This window comes from Mixophyes fleayi, chromosome 5, assembly GCF_038048845.1.
Source record: "Mixophyes fleayi isolate aMixFle1 chromosome 5, aMixFle1.hap1, whole genome shotgun sequence".
Lineage (NCBI taxonomy): Eukaryota > Metazoa > Chordata > Amphibia > Anura > Limnodynastidae > Mixophyes > Mixophyes fleayi.
Window position 1 is genome coordinate 279089071 of NC_134406.1, and position 20848 is coordinate 279109918.

General features: G+C 46.4%; 1 protein-coding gene across 4 annotated transcripts in view; it reads left to right on the forward strand.

Moving 5' to 3' along the window:
• AGAP3 (ArfGAP with GTPase domain, ankyrin repeat and PH domain 3) overlaps nucleotides 1-20848 on the forward strand; it is a 76915-nt gene that overhangs the window by 41560 nt on the left and 14507 nt on the right. For all 4 annotated transcript variants that reach the window (XM_075214317.1, XM_075214318.1, XM_075214315.1 and 1 more), the window contains exons 4-11: nucleotides 900-985; nucleotides 1962-2103; nucleotides 2704-2838; nucleotides 2934-3061; nucleotides 7103-7258; nucleotides 11892-11984; nucleotides 19032-19136; nucleotides 20371-20494. In XM_075214317.1, coding sequence (XP_075070418.1) covers nucleotides 900-985; nucleotides 1962-2103; nucleotides 2704-2838; nucleotides 2934-3061; nucleotides 7103-7258; nucleotides 11892-11984; nucleotides 19032-19136; nucleotides 20371-20494 — 969 coding nt within the window. The remainder of the gene's footprint in view (nucleotides 1-899; nucleotides 986-1961; nucleotides 2104-2703; nucleotides 2839-2933; nucleotides 3062-7102; nucleotides 7259-11891; nucleotides 11985-19031; nucleotides 19137-20370; nucleotides 20495-20848) is intronic.

Here is a 20848-nt window from a genome sequence, read left to right on the forward strand (position 1 = left end):
GTCATTGTATCACCATGTACATCATTGTTTATCCTATGTTGGAGAAGGTCCTGGTCCCCGGCAACGGGATTTGTAGTCCTCATTGTGCAGCTTGTGAAGGAAGCTGATAATCTCACCCATAGGGGCATATTCAATTCTTGGCGGAAATGGCAAAAATCTCGCGGCGCGCGCACTATTACCGTTATTACGGTAGTTTTCTCGCTGGATTTCAGCTCGCAGCTCCCTGAGCCGCGAGCTGAAATCCAGCTTACTATTACCGTAATAACATTAGTTTTAACGCCGCGGAAAACGGCGAGAATTGAATATGCCCCATAATGTCTGACTGCAGTGTCAGATGTGTAATCCATAGGCTATGTCCACCATTTGTACTATTTCTTGGTGTTACAGCTTACACTTCTCCATAACTAGTTTCTAAGATGAATTGGACACAGGGCTCTTTCCATTGGTACTTTAATGCTGGAACTTGCTGTGTGTCGCATATACGGTAGAGTAGGGTTTCCATGATGGACATTAATATGTATAATATGTGTTCTGTCCTAGAGGTAATAGACGTCCTTATACATCTTATCTTCTCTATACTGTGTTTGTCTGCTCACACTGTCTATAATCTCCTCTGTGTGGTCTGTCTATAATCCCCCATGTGCGGTCTGTCTCTCTAATCTTCCATGTGCGGTCTGTCTCTCTAATCTTCCATGTGCGGTCTGTCTCTATAATCTTCCATGTACGGTCTGTCTCTATAATCTTCCATGTGCGGTCTGTCTCTATAATCTTCCATGTGCGGTCTGTCCTTGTGTTCTCTATACATTGTCCCTCTGTATAATCTCCTGTGATCGGCTGTCTCTTCCTCTGTACACTTCTCCAGGAACTGATGTTATTTGACCCAATTTTCTCATTTTTAGGGGGAAGGTTTAAGAAGGAAATTGTGGTTGATGGACAGAGTTACCTTCTGCTGATAAGAGATGAAGGAGGACCCCCGGAGATGCAGGTATGTAACAATATGTCCAGAATGTAAGCTTCATCTGCATCCCAGAGACCACCAGTCTAATGCTGAGTAGCACCATGGCCTTTTCCTGTACCCTTGGACTTCAGGTTAATAGTATTATAAAAAATGGCAACTGTGCCAGCCCATTGGTCCCAGCTATTGCAGCACTACAAGTCCCAGAGCAGCCACTGACTGTAAGTGCATGGAACTTGTTGATCCATAAGCACCAGCATACCTAGGGCTGCCATTGTGCGCCATGGAACACGCGGTTCAACAGTAGCTGCAATTAAAAGAAAGTAAGTCACAAAGGGTTGAATACACTTTGATGAAGTAACTGGAGTACGGGAAGGACCCTACGCGGCTCTTTGTAGGTTTACTTTTGCTTTAATTAATTTGCATGTAAATACGGACACATTAAAAATAATCTTTTTCTACAGTGTAATCTATTTGTAAATAAAAAAACATAATAAATGACGTATCTGCTCGCAGTACTCTGCGCATAATTACATTTATTTAGTCGCAATGTCTTTACTGGTCAGCCAATCACAAAGCTTGTATATTGTATTAAAGTTCATTTTTCATCATTTTACATTTATACCGTGTGTGTGTGTGTGTGTGTGTGTATGTATATACATATATATTGTTTTACAGTATAACTCGCCCTATTATTCTCTCTATTCTAACCAATAATGGGTAAGCACCTTACTTGGCCGGACAGATTTTAAAGGATGTGTGGATGCATGTACATTTATTGGTCACATTGACCTGGAAAATAAATTCCTCCCGAAAGCTCAACCGTGGATCATATAGTTCAATAAACAACCGTCATCTGGTGCCAATCTCGTTCCTCTTCCCTAATGTCTCTCTCGCCTCACAGGGTCGTCTGTCCATAATCTCCTGGCGCCAGCAATCTCTATATTCGTACCTTCTTTCCGTCTCTCCTGTGTGCTCTCCGTTCAATGTCGTCTTTCTCTTGCAGTTTGCCGCCTGGGTCGATGCCGTTGTCTTTGTGTTCAGTCTTGAGGATGAGATCAGTTTCCAGACTGTATTTAATTATTATGCTCGCCTGTCCAGTTACCGCAATACAGCTGATGTCCCCATGGTGCTTGTAGGAACACAAGGTAGGAAACCGAGTGTGCGCTCCTACTTTACAGGGGTTTTACAGGCTGTGTGGTGTTGTATGCCCAGTAACAGAAACCAAGGATCTGCTTTGTTGTGTTGAGTGTATATTTTGCAAAGAACATAAGATTATTGTCATCCAGCAAATGATGAGTCTTGTATCAGAAATACAAATGGCAGAAAATAGGGATAAAACGGGGTTTTAATTGTCCAACAGATCGATGAAATTCTCCCCCTCAGGTCACTTTACTAACAGACCAGTATAGTAATGGGCACAGTCACATAGGAGAGGGGATCTGGTATGTAACACTGGTGAGGAGGAGTAAATCTAATGCTGGTAGTACGGCCTATGAATAAAGTGGTGCCGGTAGACCAGGTAGACAAGGTGTAGCAGTGTTTCAGTATCTAGTATGTAAAAAGTTTTCTGTCAAAGTTTTTATTAATGACCCTGAAGCTGCTGTCTCCAGTTTTGTTTGAACCCACTAAGATGTCTCCTGAATCTGCCTTCTCTTAGTTTCCAGAAGAAATCCATTACTTGTGGGCTGTATATGTAATATTGTGTCAGATGTTTCTCCATCTAACAAGAACTATGATTGTCCCAGATGCCATCAGTGCCACCAACCCCCGCGTTATCGATGACTCCCGAGCACGGAAACTGTCCAATGACTTGAAGCGCTGCACTTACTATGAGACGTGTGCCACGTATGGGCTGAATGTGGAACGTGTGTTCCAGGACGGTGAGGACCGTGATGGGGGGGGATTAAAAGCAGTCCTTACATAATAATATAACATAATTATTCCTTTCTCTTTATGTTTGTTTTGGCTGGCTCAGTGGCTCAGAAAGTGGTAGCTATTCGGAAGAAGCAGCAGCTTTCCATTGGTCCGTGCAAGTCTTTGCCCAATTCTCCGAGCCATTCTTCAGTATCCACGGCCACCATTCCGTCCATGCACATTAATCAGGTAAGTGACTACCATACAATCACCTATTAGAAAGATGGTTTGTTGTGAAGATAAATGTTTCTTTTTAGGTGCTTGTGAGTTCTTCTTTGGACATATCTGTCTGAACATGCCATCATCTCAGGGTCTACACGTCCGCAGACCTGAACACGCTCTGTCACCATAATCTGATAAGTCGGTCAGGACTACAATTATCCCCAGAGAAGCAGAGATTGTGCAGAAGTAGTGACATTATGCACAGTATTACACCAGGAATGGACGTTTTGTTTTACAACAGGGATAAGTTGACATTTCATGGTTAATAAGTTTCACCTGTGCTTGGACCTTAGTCCAAATGTACTTATCTGGGCTAGAGGAAAAGAGAGTGATATCTGCGATGGTGGCTGCCCCGGCCCCCCCCCCTCCCCTATGTGCTGCAGGAACTGTTTTCTTCATATCTTGATTCAAAATGCAAGATATGAATAATAATTTAACCTAGCGATAGAAATCGCATGTTTTGAGTTAATCGGGTGGGGGGGTAAAGGGGAGAAGGGAAGCGAGCAATGTGACTAACCCTATGAGCATTAGGGATGGGGAAGGAAATGGAGAGGATTTGCCAGAAGATAAAATTTCACAGAAAGTCATGGCGTCGAGTAAATGGGGATTGAAAGCTAAAGAATGTTGACCAGACCCCAGATGATTTTCAGTATAATAGTCCTATATTTCATACGGGGAGTATGCCTAGTTCTAGCAATAATAGATTATATTGAGGGGGTATTGGACGGTTTCCACTATCACGTCTTACAACTTTACTTTGGTGGTGAGTCGCAGAAGGTACATCCAGAGGAAGAACTGGGGATCCATGGAAATATCATATTTAAGAATTGAAAATAATAAGCCAAAGACCAGAGAGTTTAAGGCATGTCCACCAAATGTGAAGGAATAAGCCCTTAGAGAAGCAGCCCCCCCATCAGCTATCAGAGGTGTCTGGGTGTATCCTTATTAAGTCTAGCTGGGGCGTAATACCACATGTACAGTAGATTGTATACGGAGCTGGAGGCAGCATTTCATCTCTGACCAATCCTCTTTCTTTCCAGTGTCTAACAACGTTCCGCTTCCCTTGATGATGGCGAGGGCATGAGGATGAGGACATGAGCTCTGAGTGTAGAGATTGGCCCTTTTGTGGATGCCTGTCTGAGACAGCATTTCAGCCATAGTTGGTGTTCTAGAGGGAAAACACAACTTGAGTTTTCTATGAAAATGTCTGGAAAAAGTATTTATTCGAATGTTAAATTTAGATTGAATATCTGTTAAGAGGGGGATAGTGTTATCTCTCTAATATCACACATGTATCTGATGCCACCCACAAGCCAGGGGAGACATACCTGGAGGGAAATCTGGGTTATTAAAGAGTGGCATTACCAGGGAGAGTTGAGAGGATATTGCTTGTGAGCACATGAAACTATCCTAAATTGTTAATGAATGGAAAATTACACCGTGTCGCAGCAGGCTTTGGTCACCGAGGCGGAGGGTGCTAGAGGAGGGAGGCAGATGAGAGTACCTCAAAGCCTTCTTCTTTTAATAGTGCCCATATTCTTGCACCTCTCGGACCATTCCATAGGATGCATTGAGCAAAGTGCGGTGCCACATAGTATTACTGGAAAGTCTGGCGTTCCCAGGCCTCCAATCTGTGAGGGTCTCTGTAGGACCCGAAGTCTGAATCAAGAATGCTTACTGCCATTATGAAATGGGGTAGCATAATGTTGTAGGAATTTAAAACCATGTGGAGTTAAGTGGATGGGAAAGGTTTGAAAGAGGTAGAGGAGTCTAGGGAGGACATTCTTTTTGATGGCCATAATTTGGCCAATTCAGAAAATAAAGTGATGTGACCAAAAGTCCAGGATGTAAATTTATCAAGCTGCGGAAATGTTGCCTATAGAACCAGTTCCTAGCTGTTATTTTGTAGAATGTACAGTCCATTAGGTAGAAGTTTGTCATAATTTTCAACATTAAGACAGGATATCGTCCTGTAATTTAAAGATTGAGTGAGTGGGGTTTCTGTCTGGCTTCAGGGTCACCACCATACTATCTATGGTGGTGACAGAATCGACGGAAGCACCTTCAAGTATTTTGTTATGGAAATCTGTCAGAAGAGGGACTAAGACCGCTGAGAATTTCTTGTAATATTGAGCGGTGAAGCCATCTGGGCCGATGGCTGAGGAAGATCTGAGGCCTCAACTGCTGCTAGTGTATCCTTATGGGTGATATCAGCATTTGGTGAGCAGAGTTTAGTCTCCATAATTTTTGGAAGGAGATTATTTCCAAAGAATGTATCGGGGTCATCGAGGTCTGCATCCACACTGGAGGGAGGCTCAGCAGGGTTGTATAGAGAATTGGAAAAATATCGACATTCTCCAACCATCTCTTTGGGATCATATGTTATAGATCATCCTTCTTTCTTTAATTTTGTCTTCTCGGACAGAGCGCCCTCTTTTGCCTTTGTTATTTCACCAGCATGGAGTCTGCTTTGATAGGCTTATCGTAAAGACTATGGGGACATTTTGTAAGGGTGTTGGCAGCTCTGTGAGATAGTAGGATATTAAGTTGGCCTTTGAGGGTCTCTACAGTCATGGCCAAAAGTTTTGAGAATGTGAAAAATATTATTTTTCGCAAAGTCTGCTGCCTGAGTTTTTATGATGGCAATTTGCATAGACTCCAGAATGTCATGAAGAGTGATCAGATGAATTGCAATTCATTTCAAAGTCTCTCTTTGCCATGACAGTCCTGCCACAAAAGGACCAGCTGACATCAGGTCAATGATTCTCTCGTTAACACAGGTGAGAGTGTTGACGAGGACAAGGCTGGAGATCACTCTGTCATGCTGATTAAGTTGAAATAACACACTGGAAGCTTTAAAAGGAGGGTGGTGCTTGAAATCATTGTTCTTCCTCTGTTAACCATGGTTATGTGCAAGGAAACGTGCAGTCATCTCTGCTTTGCACAAAAAGGGCATCACAGGCAAGGATACTGCTGCTAGTAAGATTGCACCTAGATCAACCATTTATCAGATCATCAAGAACTTCAAGGAGAGAGGTTGAATAATTGTGAAGAAGGCTTCAGGGCCCCCAAGAACGTCCAGGGAGCGCCAGGACCGTCTCCTAAAGTTGATTCAGCTGCGGGATTGGGGCACCACCAGTTCAGAGCTTGAATAAAGAATGGTACCAAAACTTCTTCCAAAAGCAACTTCTCCCAACCATTCAAGAACAGTTTGGTGACAAACACTGCCTTCTCCAGCATTATGGAGCACCTTGCTATAAGGCAAAAGTGATAACAGATGCTTGGGGTTACTGGGTTTTATATCCTTTATTTATTACCCTCATCCCAAGGTGTTCTGGTTGGTGGCGGTCAATCATAGAGCTGCTTTATAGATTGTAATCCGGGGACCTCTAGGTCTACTTGGGAACCTGACACATGGGTTGGGGTTGATTTGGCTTTCAGTTTTTAATAATTTAACTTTATGGTTTTCACCTTAAGGACTGTTTCTGAAAGCATTTTTAGTCTTCCTCTTTAAGTTAGATGTTTTGTGTATCAAATGACCTTCCTGAGGTCTGAGGTTTAGGTCCTGTGGATGGGCCCTGCATCTTTCACACAGCTCTTCCCCCGATGGGATAAATGTTTCATTGCATGTCAGACATACTTGGCAACTCGGTAATTTCAGTACGTCTTAAATCTTGATGCATATAGTATTTCTAAGTCCCAATGGATTGGATCCCAGCATGGGGGCAAGACAGGAAGCCCACACAACATCTCCCACAGTTACATATACTTGTTGGTCACCCACCACAAGCAGAAGACCTTCTGCTTCTTCTCATATAGTAGCTGTAGGATCATTAGAACGATGTAGCGCCTTGTTGCTCACGACCCGTAGATCCATTGAATTGTGAATTCTAGATAAAGTGATATATGATTAGTGATCTATTTATATACTGAGTGATATTATTGATTTCTTATTGCTCTTGTTTTGACCTTCTCTATGTCTGGTTTGTTTGTTCTGTGTCTATCTAGGCCACAAATGGTGGAGGAACATTCAGTGATTATTCCTCATCCGTTCCCTCCACACCCAGTATAAGCCAACGTGAACTACGTATTGAGACCATCGCAGCCTCCAGTACCCCAACACCAATTCGCAAGCAAAGCAAACGTCGCTCCAACATCTTTACAGTGAGTACTATGGCGCAAATCACTCATCTGTTTCCTCATGGGCGAGGGAGACTTTCAGGCCTGGTAATAACAGACTGACCGTAGGAAAATCATAGAGAACATATGTAAAGAAAGTACCATGGGAAGAATGGGAAATAATTGTAGGATAGTGCACAGATCGCTAGACGTCTGAGCGCAACGCATGACTAGACCGGAGACCTATACGATGTGACTGTTACTCATTGATAGACCTGAGAGTGGTGCCATGCTGGAGTTTAAGGTCCAACCAGACCTGAGAGAGAGACATAACTAGACCAGAGACCCATATGATATGACTGTAATTCACTGATTGCCCTGAGAGAGGTGCTATACTGAACTGTAAGGTATTTGGCAGATTGTAATAGGCTGACCTGATAGACAAACGAGACTAAAGTATAACACATAACTAAACCATAGAGACATACAAGATTATACTATGATGCACAGCCAAGTGTGAGGCATTATTGTAGATAGACCTGAGAGTGGTATGAGCCTGCAGTTTAATAAGTGTATAAACAATATCCGTCACTGGCGGCCCTGGTTCTGGGTGTTCCTCTTTCATGCCAGTCTGACATAGATAACAATATCCGTCACTGGCGGCCCTAGTTCCGAGTGTTCCTCTTTCATGCCAGTCTGACATGGATAACAATATCCTTCACTGGTGGCCCTAGTTCTGGGTGTTCCTCTTTCATGCCAGTCTGACATAGATAACAATATCCGTCACTGGCGGCCCTAGTTCCGAGTGTTCCTCTTTCATGCCAGTCTGACATAGATAACAATATCCGTCACTGGCGGCCCTAGTTCCGAGTGTTCCTCTTTCATGCCAGTCTGACATAGATAACAATATCCGTCACTGGCGGCCCTAGTTCCGAGTGTTCCTCTTTCATGCCAGTCTGACATAGATAACAATATCCGTCACTGGCGGCCCTGGTTCTGGGTGTTCCTCTTTCATGCCAGTCTGACATGGATAACAATATCCGTCACTGGCGGCCCTAGTTCCGGGTGTTCCTCTTTCATGCCAGTCTGACATAGATAACAATATCCGTCACTGGCGGCCCTAGTTCTGGGTGTTCCTCTTTCATGCCAGTCTGACATAGATAACAATATATTGGCACAGTACTTGCAGGTTATTGCAGTCAGATATGATAAAGACGTATGATCACCATGTCACAAATTGACAGGTTTCAGTTGTGAAAGTATTCTGTCAAAGAACAGACATAACTAAGCAGAAACCTAGGTATTCTTTACCAAAACATAATTTAATTCATCTATAGTATCAGCATGTTTTATTTCACATCAGAGAGGAGTATGTAGCTGTGTTACATATCATGGCCGGACCTGAGAGCACTAAGATACTGTAATGTGTGAGCACAGAACAAGGTATTTAGGTAGTTCCATAATGTACGACCACAGCCGTTACCCCTGGCTGTGCCACAATGGCAGATGTGACCTGTAATAGAACCGATAGCGATACGAGAACGTACTGTAACGCAGTATATAAGGCATATACTAACATTCTGAGAACAGACCACAGACAGATACAAGACTGGACTGCAGTACACGGCAGGTACCAGGCCACACAAACTGTAGGAATAGTTGAGACTGAGCTCCCAATGTGAGACCGACGCACACCTGAGAGCGGTATAAACTGGACCGTTATTATATAACGCAGGAGAACTAAGTGTGAGAGGTACAATAACTAGACCGTAGGGCAATACCAGATGACTGTTATATTGTTGTATTATACTGTACAATCAGACCTGAGCACACGACCGGACTGTCATGAATGAGGAGTGACAAAGACGGCAATTATATAGAATTAAGAAGAGCAAGGTCTTCACCAGAACATTTTAATTGGGTTATGTAATGGCATAAACCTTATCCCGTGAGAGTAATGACGGTAAACAGTTGGTACCTGAAAGCCTTCCGTGTTGTGTGTACTTACCCCTTAGAACCCCCCTAGCAGTCTGTGAGATAGAGCTTAACCCTTTGTCCATTCATCAGAGAGAGAGAGAGGAGATCCAGCTGCCCAGTTCCATTGATTATAGACGCGTCCATCTAACCAATCACAATAGGACCTGCCTTACATGTGACCTCTGTTCAAATGATCTTAATGTAATGACCTGAGCTTTACTAGATACATTGCGGTTTTACTTTTTGTCTTTCCTCCTCTGCTTTTCAGACATTTTTAAATATTACCTTTTATTTTTCTAGCGCCATTCTCTGTTCAGCGCTGTACAGACCATATATCTAATCCTTCACATCCGTCCCTGCCCCATGGGAGCTTACAGTCTAAATTCCACATGGACAGACGCACACACACTAGGGTCCATTGTCTCTGCAGCCAATTAACCTACCAGTATGGGAGGAAACCGGAGTACACGAGAACATACAAACCCGTGTCCCCTACTTGGCAGCAATGCTAACCTTTCTTTATTTTTATTGCTCTGATACGAGACATAGAGCTGTTCTCACAACGGAGTACAGAATCCCGCTGTCGCACCCAGAGGAACAATAGTAAACACTTCATGTAGAAACATAAAATAAACTTGAACATATATTTAATAAAAATATAATTATGTATGTGTAAGTATCTGGTAACATCTATATAAGACTCTACCACTCCAACATGACTCATGCTTAATACCCCCTAGTTATCCCATCCAAAAATCTCTTTACTCCACTGCCCAAGATATCTAAAGGCCTTCACTTCCCCACATGCCAGGACCCTCTTCTCCCTTAATATCATTGTCCTCGTCTGTCCTTCACATGTCTCCTGCTTCCCTTGAGATCCCGACATCCGCCTCCGTGTGGACCACATCCAGCTCACACTGTTGGTTGTAACTGGCTATGGAGGGTAGTACCATCGAGTAACATCTAAGAGATTACACAGATCATTAAGTCCAAAGGTTTTGGAGCCTTTACATATTTAGCCATATATAATTATCGGAGTTTTCCATGCAGGGTGCACAACCAAACTACAAAAAGGAGGAACACTGCTTGTCCCTAATCCACAGAGATGGCATCTAAGAAAGCATTTACTGGATTAACAAACATTTAATGAATAAAATAAGTGGTACTGTGCATACAAAGTAATAACAGATACTATACCTTACATCCACTATAGAGAATAAGCAGAGTTAGAATAATTCCAAGCATACAGAACAAGAGAAGTGGTACTGTGCAAGTTGTCCATATATACAGAATAAGAAGGGAAACTGAGAATTACATCCAGTATGCACATCCTCTCTCCCTCCCCCTTCAGTCCTCGCCCCCTCTCGTTTGCCCCCTCTCGTTTGCCCCCTCTCGCCCGCCCTCCCTCTCTCTCTCCACATCACAATTTTTTTTCTTTCTCTTCTAATGACCGCAGACAAGAGACTTAATCTCTTTTATGGGACACTAGTTAGGATTTCTCGTTCTAGCTCCTGGGCAGGGGGTTCTCCTGTCTCTCTTCTCTGATGTTGAGGATATTGGTGTTGTCCCTGTTTCAGTTCATAGACTGATGGTATTTCCTCGGATCATAGTCCATCCATTCTCACATAATCAGTAAATGATTTCCTTCATTTCACATCTCCATCCCTCATAGGTCACAGTGCTGGTCCCTGTTTTATGTCTCAATGTGAGAGTCTCCTCTCTCTCGTCCCTTTTCTGTACTGGAACCTTTCACCTTTTCTAGACTGGGACGTTTCAGAGGCTTCCGCTGGCTCCCCTGCCGCCTCCTCAGAGCCGTGTGTCTGTTCTCCGCAAGTATCTGACTTCTCACTCTACCAACTGCCCCTGAGTGGTGGCCTTACACCCCCATCTTTCCTCCTGCGGGGTAGTGACTGAACGGAATTATACGGGACGCCCCCTCCTCCTCCTCCGTGCCTGGGCAGGGGGCGCTCAGTGCTGGAGACCCTCTCAATTGGACAGCTGCTCTCCACCCTGCAGCCTGCACGGACCAACCTCTTCCTCACATAGCCCTGGATAACACATGGAGACTCGGATGTGGGGGATCCACGTGGGAACCCCCAAGCGCACCTTCCCCATCCTATTGACATGCTGCTGTTTCTTCCTGTCTGAATGTAACCCTTGTGCTGTGTATCTCCATGGGAAGCACTTTTCTGGAGCCAGCGTTTTGCGGATTGTAAATGTACTATTGTACTTTTCCTGCACCCTCACTTTATCTAGAACTCCGCCTGTATATAGAGAGATCTATCTCGGACTCGCCAGCCGTCTATAATGCTGTTTTGTACCAGATTTCTTTTCATTCCTCAATTCTGTTCTGGTGACAGTCTGTAACTAAATAAACTGGTTGGAATGGAGCCGTCTGCCTGTGTCTGTCCCCTTCATGCATGTAAACATTTCACGCCTGTCCCCATGCAGGATTCCTGCTGCCGCACAGGATAGGTGGGGAGTTACTAAGAATCTGTGTGGGTGGGAGGCGTGTGTGCTTTTCTGTACACAATTCTGTATATCTGTGTATCCTACCTTACCGCAGTCTTCTGTATGTATATACTGTACCTTCCCCCACCAATGTATAGCGCGTGTGCGTCTGTGTGTGTGTGTGTGCGTGCGCACCCCATGCTCCCTCCTGTACCATTGTAATGTGCGCCTGTATCTTGTTCTCTTCCAGTCTCGGAGGGGCGCAGAGGTGGACAGAGAGAAGAGGGCCCCGGAGTGTAAATCTGAGAGTGTTGGCAGTGGAAGAGCCATTCCTATCAAACAGGTGGGGCCCCCCCGAGTAGAGCGATTGTGAGAAGAGTTGTGTGCTTGTGGAATAGGGGGTGTAGTAGAGAGGGCAGGTAGCTAATCCCGCGGCGTCAGCCGGAATCCCGTCTGTCACTGCACACTCGCTGTGTATGTCGTTCTGTATCGTAATGCCTTGTACATCTCCACACTGCTTTGTGTAATGTGCTTTGTGTGTGGGGTGGGAGAAGGGGTTAACACATCCAATGCTAAAAAATGTTTTTCAAGGTTTGGAACACACTGGAGCAGTCACGAGTAGGTGCCCAATCAACGAGACTGATGATGGCAGCAGTATCGTCCTAGAATTTCCAGAATATTTCTCCTTGTCCCATATCACAATATAGGATATTTCCTGCCCAATAGAGGAAATGTACCTCCATTACCCATTGGGAAACTTTAAAAACTGACATTCCCCGGCTCATTTGGTAACAAAAACGACTGATATTCCCCGGCCCATTGGGTAACAATGACGACTACTGATATTCCCTGGCCCATTGGGTAACAAAAACGACTACTGATATTCCCCGGCCCATTGGGTAACAATGACGACAACTGATATTCCCCGGCCCATTGGGTAACAATGACGACTACTGATATTCCCCGGCCCATTGGGTAACAAAAACGACTACTGATATTCCCCGGCCCATTGGGTAACAATGACGACAACTGATATTCCCCGGCCCATTGGGTAACAATGACGACTACTGATATTCCCTGGCCCATTGGGTAAGAATAACGACTGATATTCCCCGGCCCATTGGGTAACAATGACGACTACTGATATTCCCTGGCCCATAGGGTAACAATGACGACTACTGATATTCCCCGGCCCATTGGGTAACAATGACGACAACTGATATTCCCCGGCCCATTGGGTAACAATGACGACAACTGATATTCCCCGGCCCATTGGGTAAGAATAACAACTGATATTCCCTGGCCCATAGGGTAACAATGACGACTACTGATATTCCCCGGCCCATTGGGTAACCATGAGGACTACTGATATTCCCCGTCCCGTTGGGTAACCATGAGGACTACTGATATTCCCCGTCCCGTTGGGTAACCATGAGGACTACTGATATTCCCCGTCCCGTTGGGTAACAATGACGACGACTGATATTCCCCGTCCCGTTGGGTAACAATGACGACTACTGATATTCCCCGGCATGTTGGGTAACAATGACGACTACTGATATTCTCCGGCCCGTTGGGTAACCATGACGACTACTGATATTCCCCGTCCCGTTGGGTAACCATGAGGACTACTGATATTCCCCGTCCCGTTGGGTAACCATGAGGACTACTGATATTCCCCGTCCCGTTGGGTAACAATGACGACGACTGATATTCCCCGTCCCGTTGGGTAACAATGACGACTACTGATATTCCCCGGCCCATTGGGTAACAATAACGACTGATATTGGGTAGCAGGTGTTTCTATACTGTGTACTTCTCAGCAGAGTTCTGTCAGCTTCCTTAAGGTCCCCCCACACGCTCTGATATCGATGGAATTGTTGGGCAATTGGCTGGATATTGCAGTGTGAGTGGGTGGAACGCTATGTCGCAGAAGTCAATAAGGACGTTATTGGGCATGCTGGCAGATAACTACAATCGGCCTGTGCCATCATCTTCCAACCATGAGAACAGGCTGCAACAGACCCAGAAGTATGGATGATCTGGACGCGCTGCGGCTCATATGTGTGTGGCCAGTGAAAGACACTCTGTTGGGAAAGTTTGCCTAGAAGGGAACTAAACACTTGATTTAAAGTTCCATGTTTGTAATGTGACAAGATAACTGCGGCTCTTTCACTGTATAATACTTTGCTTTTATTGTTTGTCTTTGTATACAGCTAAAGACGGTTAAACGTCTGATGCTGCTAGAGCTGTCTGGGGCTAATGGCATGATATATAGCAGCATGCAGTAAAGCATGTCTGATTACCTCTCTGGTTACCCAGAGCTGTCCTGAAGGCTCTAAGCTACTGACCGCTCTCTAGACGCTGCCATTGACTTGCATCAATAAGCTGCCCACTCAGAGAGCATCATGACTGCTGCATTGTACAATACCAGCGGGGTTTCCGGGGCCCCTGGACAATGCTAGATATTACTGTAAATAATACTAAGTACTGTTACTAGGAGATGCTACACTAATACTGAACAGTGACTCCAGAGGTTTGGCCCTGTGTATCCTCATGTGTGGCCCCAGCTTCTGAATCTGACAGTTAGAAGTGTTGCTGCCACTCTTCTAATAATTATGCTATCTGAGGCCCGGACTGAAACCTTACTCCCCAATTACAACTGCTGATGTCACAGGATCTATGTAGAGACATAAGAAATGTTGTTATATATGCAGATGACCATCACATTCACATTGCTAAGACTGTACAAAGCCATCAGCTCTTTGCTGGGCAATAGAAACATAAACTGACTGAACAGTGGAACAAAATGTAGCGTTGGAGATGAGCCGGTGCTACACAGTGACATTTCCTGCCCCTCCGGTGGTATATATGGGGGGAGGGCACTGTAAGTTTCCATATAACATAACCTGGGGGAGGGAGATACTTAAAGCTGACATAGAGGCTGGGGTTCAATTGTACCACCTAGTGGGCAGAGATTCTAGCCTTCGTTGTGGGTAGAGCTTACACCACCGTTCTGGGCTTGGGGGTATTGTTGTTATCATAGATTTGAAGGCGCCACAGTCTTCTGCAGCGCTGTACAGTAGGGAAAACAGTACATACATAAAACAGGACATATATAAAACAAAGACATACAAGGCAGACATAATAAATGCAGACATGAAAACAAAGGGTATGGAGGACCCTGCTCAGGTTGCAGTAGTCAAGACGGTCAATAACAAAAACTATTATCCATTCTCTCATCAGATGATAGTTTTTGTAGCATGTTGAGTAAGAAAAGGACGTATTCTGGCAATGATTTTTAAGGTGGAGTTGACAGGACAGGGAGAGAGTCTGGATGTGAGGAATAAAGCAGAGGGTGGAGTAAAGTGTGACACCAAGACAGCGGGATTGGCAGACTGAGGAAATTATGCTGTTATTGACAGTGAGGGAGATTTGAGGAGAGGTGGTGACTCTGGTAGGAGGGAAGATAATAAGCTCTGATTTAGGTAGTGTTGGGACATCCATTGGAGATAACAGAAAGACAGTTGGTTACAAAGATAGTATAGAAGGAGAAAGGTCAGGGGAAGAGAGATGAATTTGGGTGTCATCAGCGTAAAGGTGGTACTGGAGGCCGGATGAGCGAATTGGTGCCCCAAGAGAAGATGTGTATAATGAAATAAGTAAAGGGCCCAGAACAGAGCCTTGTGGGACCCAAGAAGACAGTGGGAGCGGAGGGGAGGATGTGCCAGAGGTAGAAACACTAAAGGAGCGGTTCGATAGGTAGGAAGTGAACCAAGAAAGAACTGTGTCATGAAGGCCAATGGAGTGAAGGGTGTGTAAGAGAAGAGGGTGATCAACAGTGAAGCATTGTACAATGCCAGCTGGGTTTCCGGGGCCCCTGGACAATGCAGCAGAGAGGTCATGTGACCCTTAGACTTTGCAGTAAGTAGATCATTGATCACTTTTGTGAGAGTAGTTTCAGTGGAATGTTGGGGGCAGGAGCCGGATTTCAGAGAGTGACATTGGCCATATGAGATGATTGCAGTCTACGGTCAGCTGACATAATGAATTCAGTGTGAGAAGATAGCACTAACTATACTATCGTCACAATGTAACTTAATATGACTACAAAGCAGCACTCCCGCACCATTCCCTGAACCATTCCCACCCTCCTCCATAATCTGCACTATTTGCCCCTGCACTCCCTCTCCCAACTGCAGATAGGATGTTACTTACCTATCAGACATTTTGCTTAGAGGAGTGGCAGGGAAAGAGCAGAGGGACCACCTAGGGCCTGAATACAGAAACACTGAGGATAGAGCTCTTTACATTCGGACAAGTGTTTGTCTAGGCGAGTACGGGGCTTAATGTATCAAGGCAAATATAAAGCCGATTCTCATTTGTATCCACATGTTTACCATTGCTTGGCTGTATGTTGGGCGCAGTCCCTCTCCTCTCCGGGCAATGAAAGCCACCGTCCGCACTGAGGTCTGATATGTTATATGTAGTACCTCAATATTCTATATGGTGTCGCTCCTGCCATCCTCTACATGTGAGATTTACAGGATATTTTCTGCTGTTAACTGATGACTAATTGACATGATGAACGAGGTGTCTGTGCCTCATTTTGCGCTGGGTGAGTCACATCAATGGGTGAGTAGAAGATGTCCTGCAGATTGTCCACTAGGTGGCAGTTGGGTATCACAGAAACTGCTGCAGAGAGCTCTGTTTAGCTTTCACATAGCATAGAACGGAGATTATCTGCCTTTCCATCCAGGATAAAGATGGGGGGACACTACAGGTTTTTCACCCGATTATCGTGCCAATCACCTAATAAATAATTGTTAGGTCCGATATTGCATTAGTGAGCACGCTCTAATGATCATGTTTTATAGTGCCGAAGCAGATGTTATTGTTTGATTTTATAAACTGATGAAAAATCTCTAAAAATAATGGAGCGATGTCAGGAAAATTCTGCATTGTACACGTACTCACAACCAGCAGTGTAGGCAGATCTCCATAGAGTGTATAGAGTCGTGGGGGTAAATTCATCAAGCTGCGGGTTTGAAAAAGTGGAGATGTTTCCTATAGAGGAAGAGCACATATCCGAAGTTAAATCGTGTGAAACCTGTATAATGTGCACGCATGAATCGTCTGCTGATCGGGGCTTTCGTTGGAATTCTAGTTACAGATAGTGCATCGTGAGAAAGTTTCTGCAGTGTGTCCCCAGCCTTAGAGTCTGTAGAATGATAAGTTTGTTACCTGATGGCATCAGAACAAGAATGGTAACTCTGGTCAGGTGCATTCTCTGCTCTGCGTGTTGCTGTGCTGCTCTGCCATCTGATGCTCCCTAGGCATTGCCCATTGCTCTGTGACACTCTGCTCCGCTGTGCTCTGCATTACTCTGACAATATCTTTACACTCTGTCTATTTGTGTGCTTCCCTGCAGTTTTCCCATAGTTGTGCTCCACTTCACGCTGCCAGTCTTTGGGTGCTCCGCTTCTCTCCTCCGGTCTCTGCGTGCTCCGCTTCTCTCCTCCGCTCTCTGCGTGCTCCGCTTCTCTCCTCCGCTCTCTGCGTGCTCCGCTTCTCTCCTCCGCTCTCTGCGTGCTCCGCTTCTCTCCTCCGCTCTCTGCGTGCTCCGCTTCTCTCCTCCGCTCTCTGCGCGCTCCGCTTCTCTCCTCCGCTCTCTGCGCGCTCCGCTTCTCTCCTCCGCTCTCTGCGCGCTCCGCTTCTCTCCTCCGCTCTCTGCGCGCTCCGCTTCTCTCCTCCGCTCTCTGCGCGCTCCGCTTCTCTCCTCCGCTCTCTGCGCGCTCCGCTTCTCTCCTCCGCTCTCTGCGCGCTCCGCTTCTCTCCTCCGCTCTCTGCGCGCTCCGCTTCTCTCCTCCGCTCTCTGCGCGCTCCGCTTCTCTCCTCCGCTCTCTGCGCGCTCCGCTTCTCTCCTCCGCTCTCTGCGCGCTCCGCTTCTCTCCTCCGCTCTCTGCGCGCTCCGCTTCTCTCCTCCGCTCTCTGCGCGCTCCGCTTCTCTCCTCCGCTCTCTGCGCGCTCCGCTTCTCTCCTCCGCTCTCTGCGCGCTCCGCTTCTCTCCTCCGCTCTCTGCGCGCTCCGCTTCTCTCCTCCGCTCTCTGCGCGCTCCGCTTCTCTCCTCCGCTCTCTGCGCGCTCCGCTTCTCTCCTCCGCTCTCTGCGCGCTCCGCTTCTCTCCTCCGCTCTCTGCGCGCTCCGCTTCTCTCCTCCGCTCTCTGCGCGCTCCGCTTCTCTCCTCCGCTCTCTGCGCGCTCCGCTTCTCTCCTCCGCTCTCTGCGCGCTCCGCTTCTCTCCTCCGCTCTCTGCGCGCTCCGCTTCTCTCCTCCGCTCTCTGCGCGCTCCGCTTCTCTCCTCCGCTCTCTGCGCGCTCCGCTTCTCTCCTCCGCTCTCTGCGCGCTCCGCTTCTCTCCTCCGCTCTCTGCGCGCTCCGCTTCTCTCCTCCGCTCTCTGCGCGCTCCGCTTCTCTCCTCCGCTCTCTGCGCGCTCCGCTTCTCTCCTCCGCTCTCTGCGCGCTCCGCTTCTCTCCTCCGCTCTCTGCGCGCTCCGCTTCTCTCCTCCGCTCTCTGCGCGCTCCGCTTCTCTCCTCCGCTCTCTGCGCGCTCCGCTTCTCTCCTCCGCTCTCTGCGCGCTCCGCTTCTCTCCTCCGCTCTCTGCGCGCTCCGCTTCTCTCCTCCGTTTGTGTGTTGCACCTGTATGGATGCTGAACACATGTAGTGCAGTAAACACACTGGGCAAGAAAGGTGAGAGTAAATGAGTGTAACATTTAATGTGAAGAAACTGGTTAGGTTTGAGGCACCTGTCTCAATGGTCGGTAAGTGCACTTCTCATGTTCATGTTGGAGATGGTGTTGATCGTCTGTGTGAGAACCTGGGAATGATTGAATTGACACCATGTATTTCTCTGAGAGAGACAGAATGCCGGTGACCAGCTCCGTCTACTGCAATGCTGCCAGGTATGAATGGGTGTGTGCGTGTCCCACAATGGTGTGAGGTTGTGTGTGTCCGAGGGTTGCGCTGTGTCTGCCGCAGAGTGAGGGTTGCGCTGTGTCTGCTGCAGAGTGAGGGTTGCGCTGTGTCTGCTGCAGAGTGAGGGTTGCGCTGTGTCTGCCGCAGAGCGAGGGTTGCGCTGTGTCTGCCGCAGAGTGAGGGTTGCGCTGTGTCTGCCGCAGAGTGAGGGTTGCGCTGTGTCTGCCGCAGAGCGAGGGTTGCGCTGTGTCTGCCGCAGAGCGAGGGTTGCGCTGTGTCTGCCGCAGAGCGAGGGTTGCGCTGTGCCTGCCGCAGAGCGAGGGTTGCGCTGTGCCTGCCGCAGAGCGAGGGTTGCGCTGTGCCTGCCGCAGAGCGAGGGTTTGTGCTCTGCTGCTTTGACGTCTCTTTTTCCTGCAGGGAGTTCTCCTGAAGCGAAGTGGGAAATCTCTTAATAAAGAATGGAAGAAGAAGTATGTGACTCTCTGTGATAATGGCGTGTTAACCTATCACCCAAGTCTTCACGTGAGTTATCGTCAAACTCTGTCTCCCTGTCTCCTTTATATATCACAGACTGAATCCTCAATTTTGTCTCTTCCTTTATGTTGTCCAAAAAGCTGCTTCCACCTCATCTTCTTCTATCTTATCCACTAACATGGCCTGAGGTGCAGTCTGTAGTGGGATCAGTGTCTATCCTGCACCATTGTATGAGTGAGAGATCCTTGTGTCATCTGCAGATACATTATAATGACCCCGGGATAATCTGCTGATGTAACATCAAGGTTTGAGGTTGTTGTAACTTGTTATTGGGGATCTGTTACTTCTCAGTACAGCGAGTACAGTACTCCTTCCATCTCTCATCATTCATGGCTCATCAGGATTTACTCACCAACTTACTGCTCTCTGACTGCTGTGATCAGGTAGGGAGTAATGTCAGTCCCTCTGTGCCAGTCTGTGTGTGTTTATCAAATTAGCCCGGCACCTGTTTATCTTTAGTTCCAAAAGAAGTGACCACCAACTAAACCAAAACAGTAAGATTAGAGTTGTTCTGTCAGGGATGTGACTGACATTTACGTTTTCATTATAAGCGCAAGAAGCGTAAAATTTTATGGACGTTCATTATCAACCAAATATGCAAAGTTACCATCAAAATGCAAATTATTACCAATTAATTTGTTAGCTTTTCCATTTAAAATCATATTCATTATATAGTCATAAAAACTCTCATTATAATCCTTTCATAAACATAAGACAGGACCTGTGATGATTTGTTCATTAGTCAGTATGATTTGGTAAAATGAATAACCATTAACAGGTTAACAGGTTACATGCAATAACTATGACCCATGTTTAATTGATTATTACAACATATGGTATTACAGAGCAGTTTCACCAGTGTCTGTCATCTTCTGTTAATTGTCTGCTTGGCATCAATTAGCTTGTTTAGAGAATTTAATTGAATGTGTGTTAATGATGTGCGTTAATAGCTGCTCCAGTGAAATCTACTCTGAGCAGGAAATAAGATGAACGAATTACTAACTATGAGGATCAGTGATTGCATCTCTGCATGTAAATAAATGTTTGGTGGGTTCTGCACCTCCGAGGGGCCCAGCCCCCGCTGAGCCCGGCCTCGGGCCCTGTTCCCCGGCCCCCGCTGAGCCCGGCCTCGGGCCCTGCTCCCTGCCCCTGCTCCGCCTAGAATGTGTACATTCAGCCACAGGCCTTTGTTTTACTTACATTCTGTTTGTCTGTGCTGCAGGATTACATGCAGAACATACATGGTAAGCAGATTGATTTGCTTCGAACCACAGTGAAAGTTCCAGGGAAAAGGCCACCCAGAGCAACTAGTGGAATCCCCAACACCCAACTTGCTACACAAACAGGTAATGTGCTACCATTGACTCACCCCTCTGACAGGTAACGCTATACTACAACTGGGTCAGTCCACACACACACAGGGCTCCATCCACACGCACAGGTAACGCCGTTCTACACCCGACTCCATCCACACGCACAGGTAACCACGTTCCTACACTACACTGTTGCAAAATGAGCGAATGGCCTCCTCTCTGCTGACTGTCATGTCTACATGCTCATCGTGGACCTCTCTGCCAGATCTGTCTCCTGCAGGCCCTTCACTCCATTACCTATGTTGGCTTCGTTCTCTCCTGGTTCACACCCGACCTCTCCTCCAGTGTCTCTTCCACCAGCTTCTCCTCTCCTCGGCTCCCTCTACC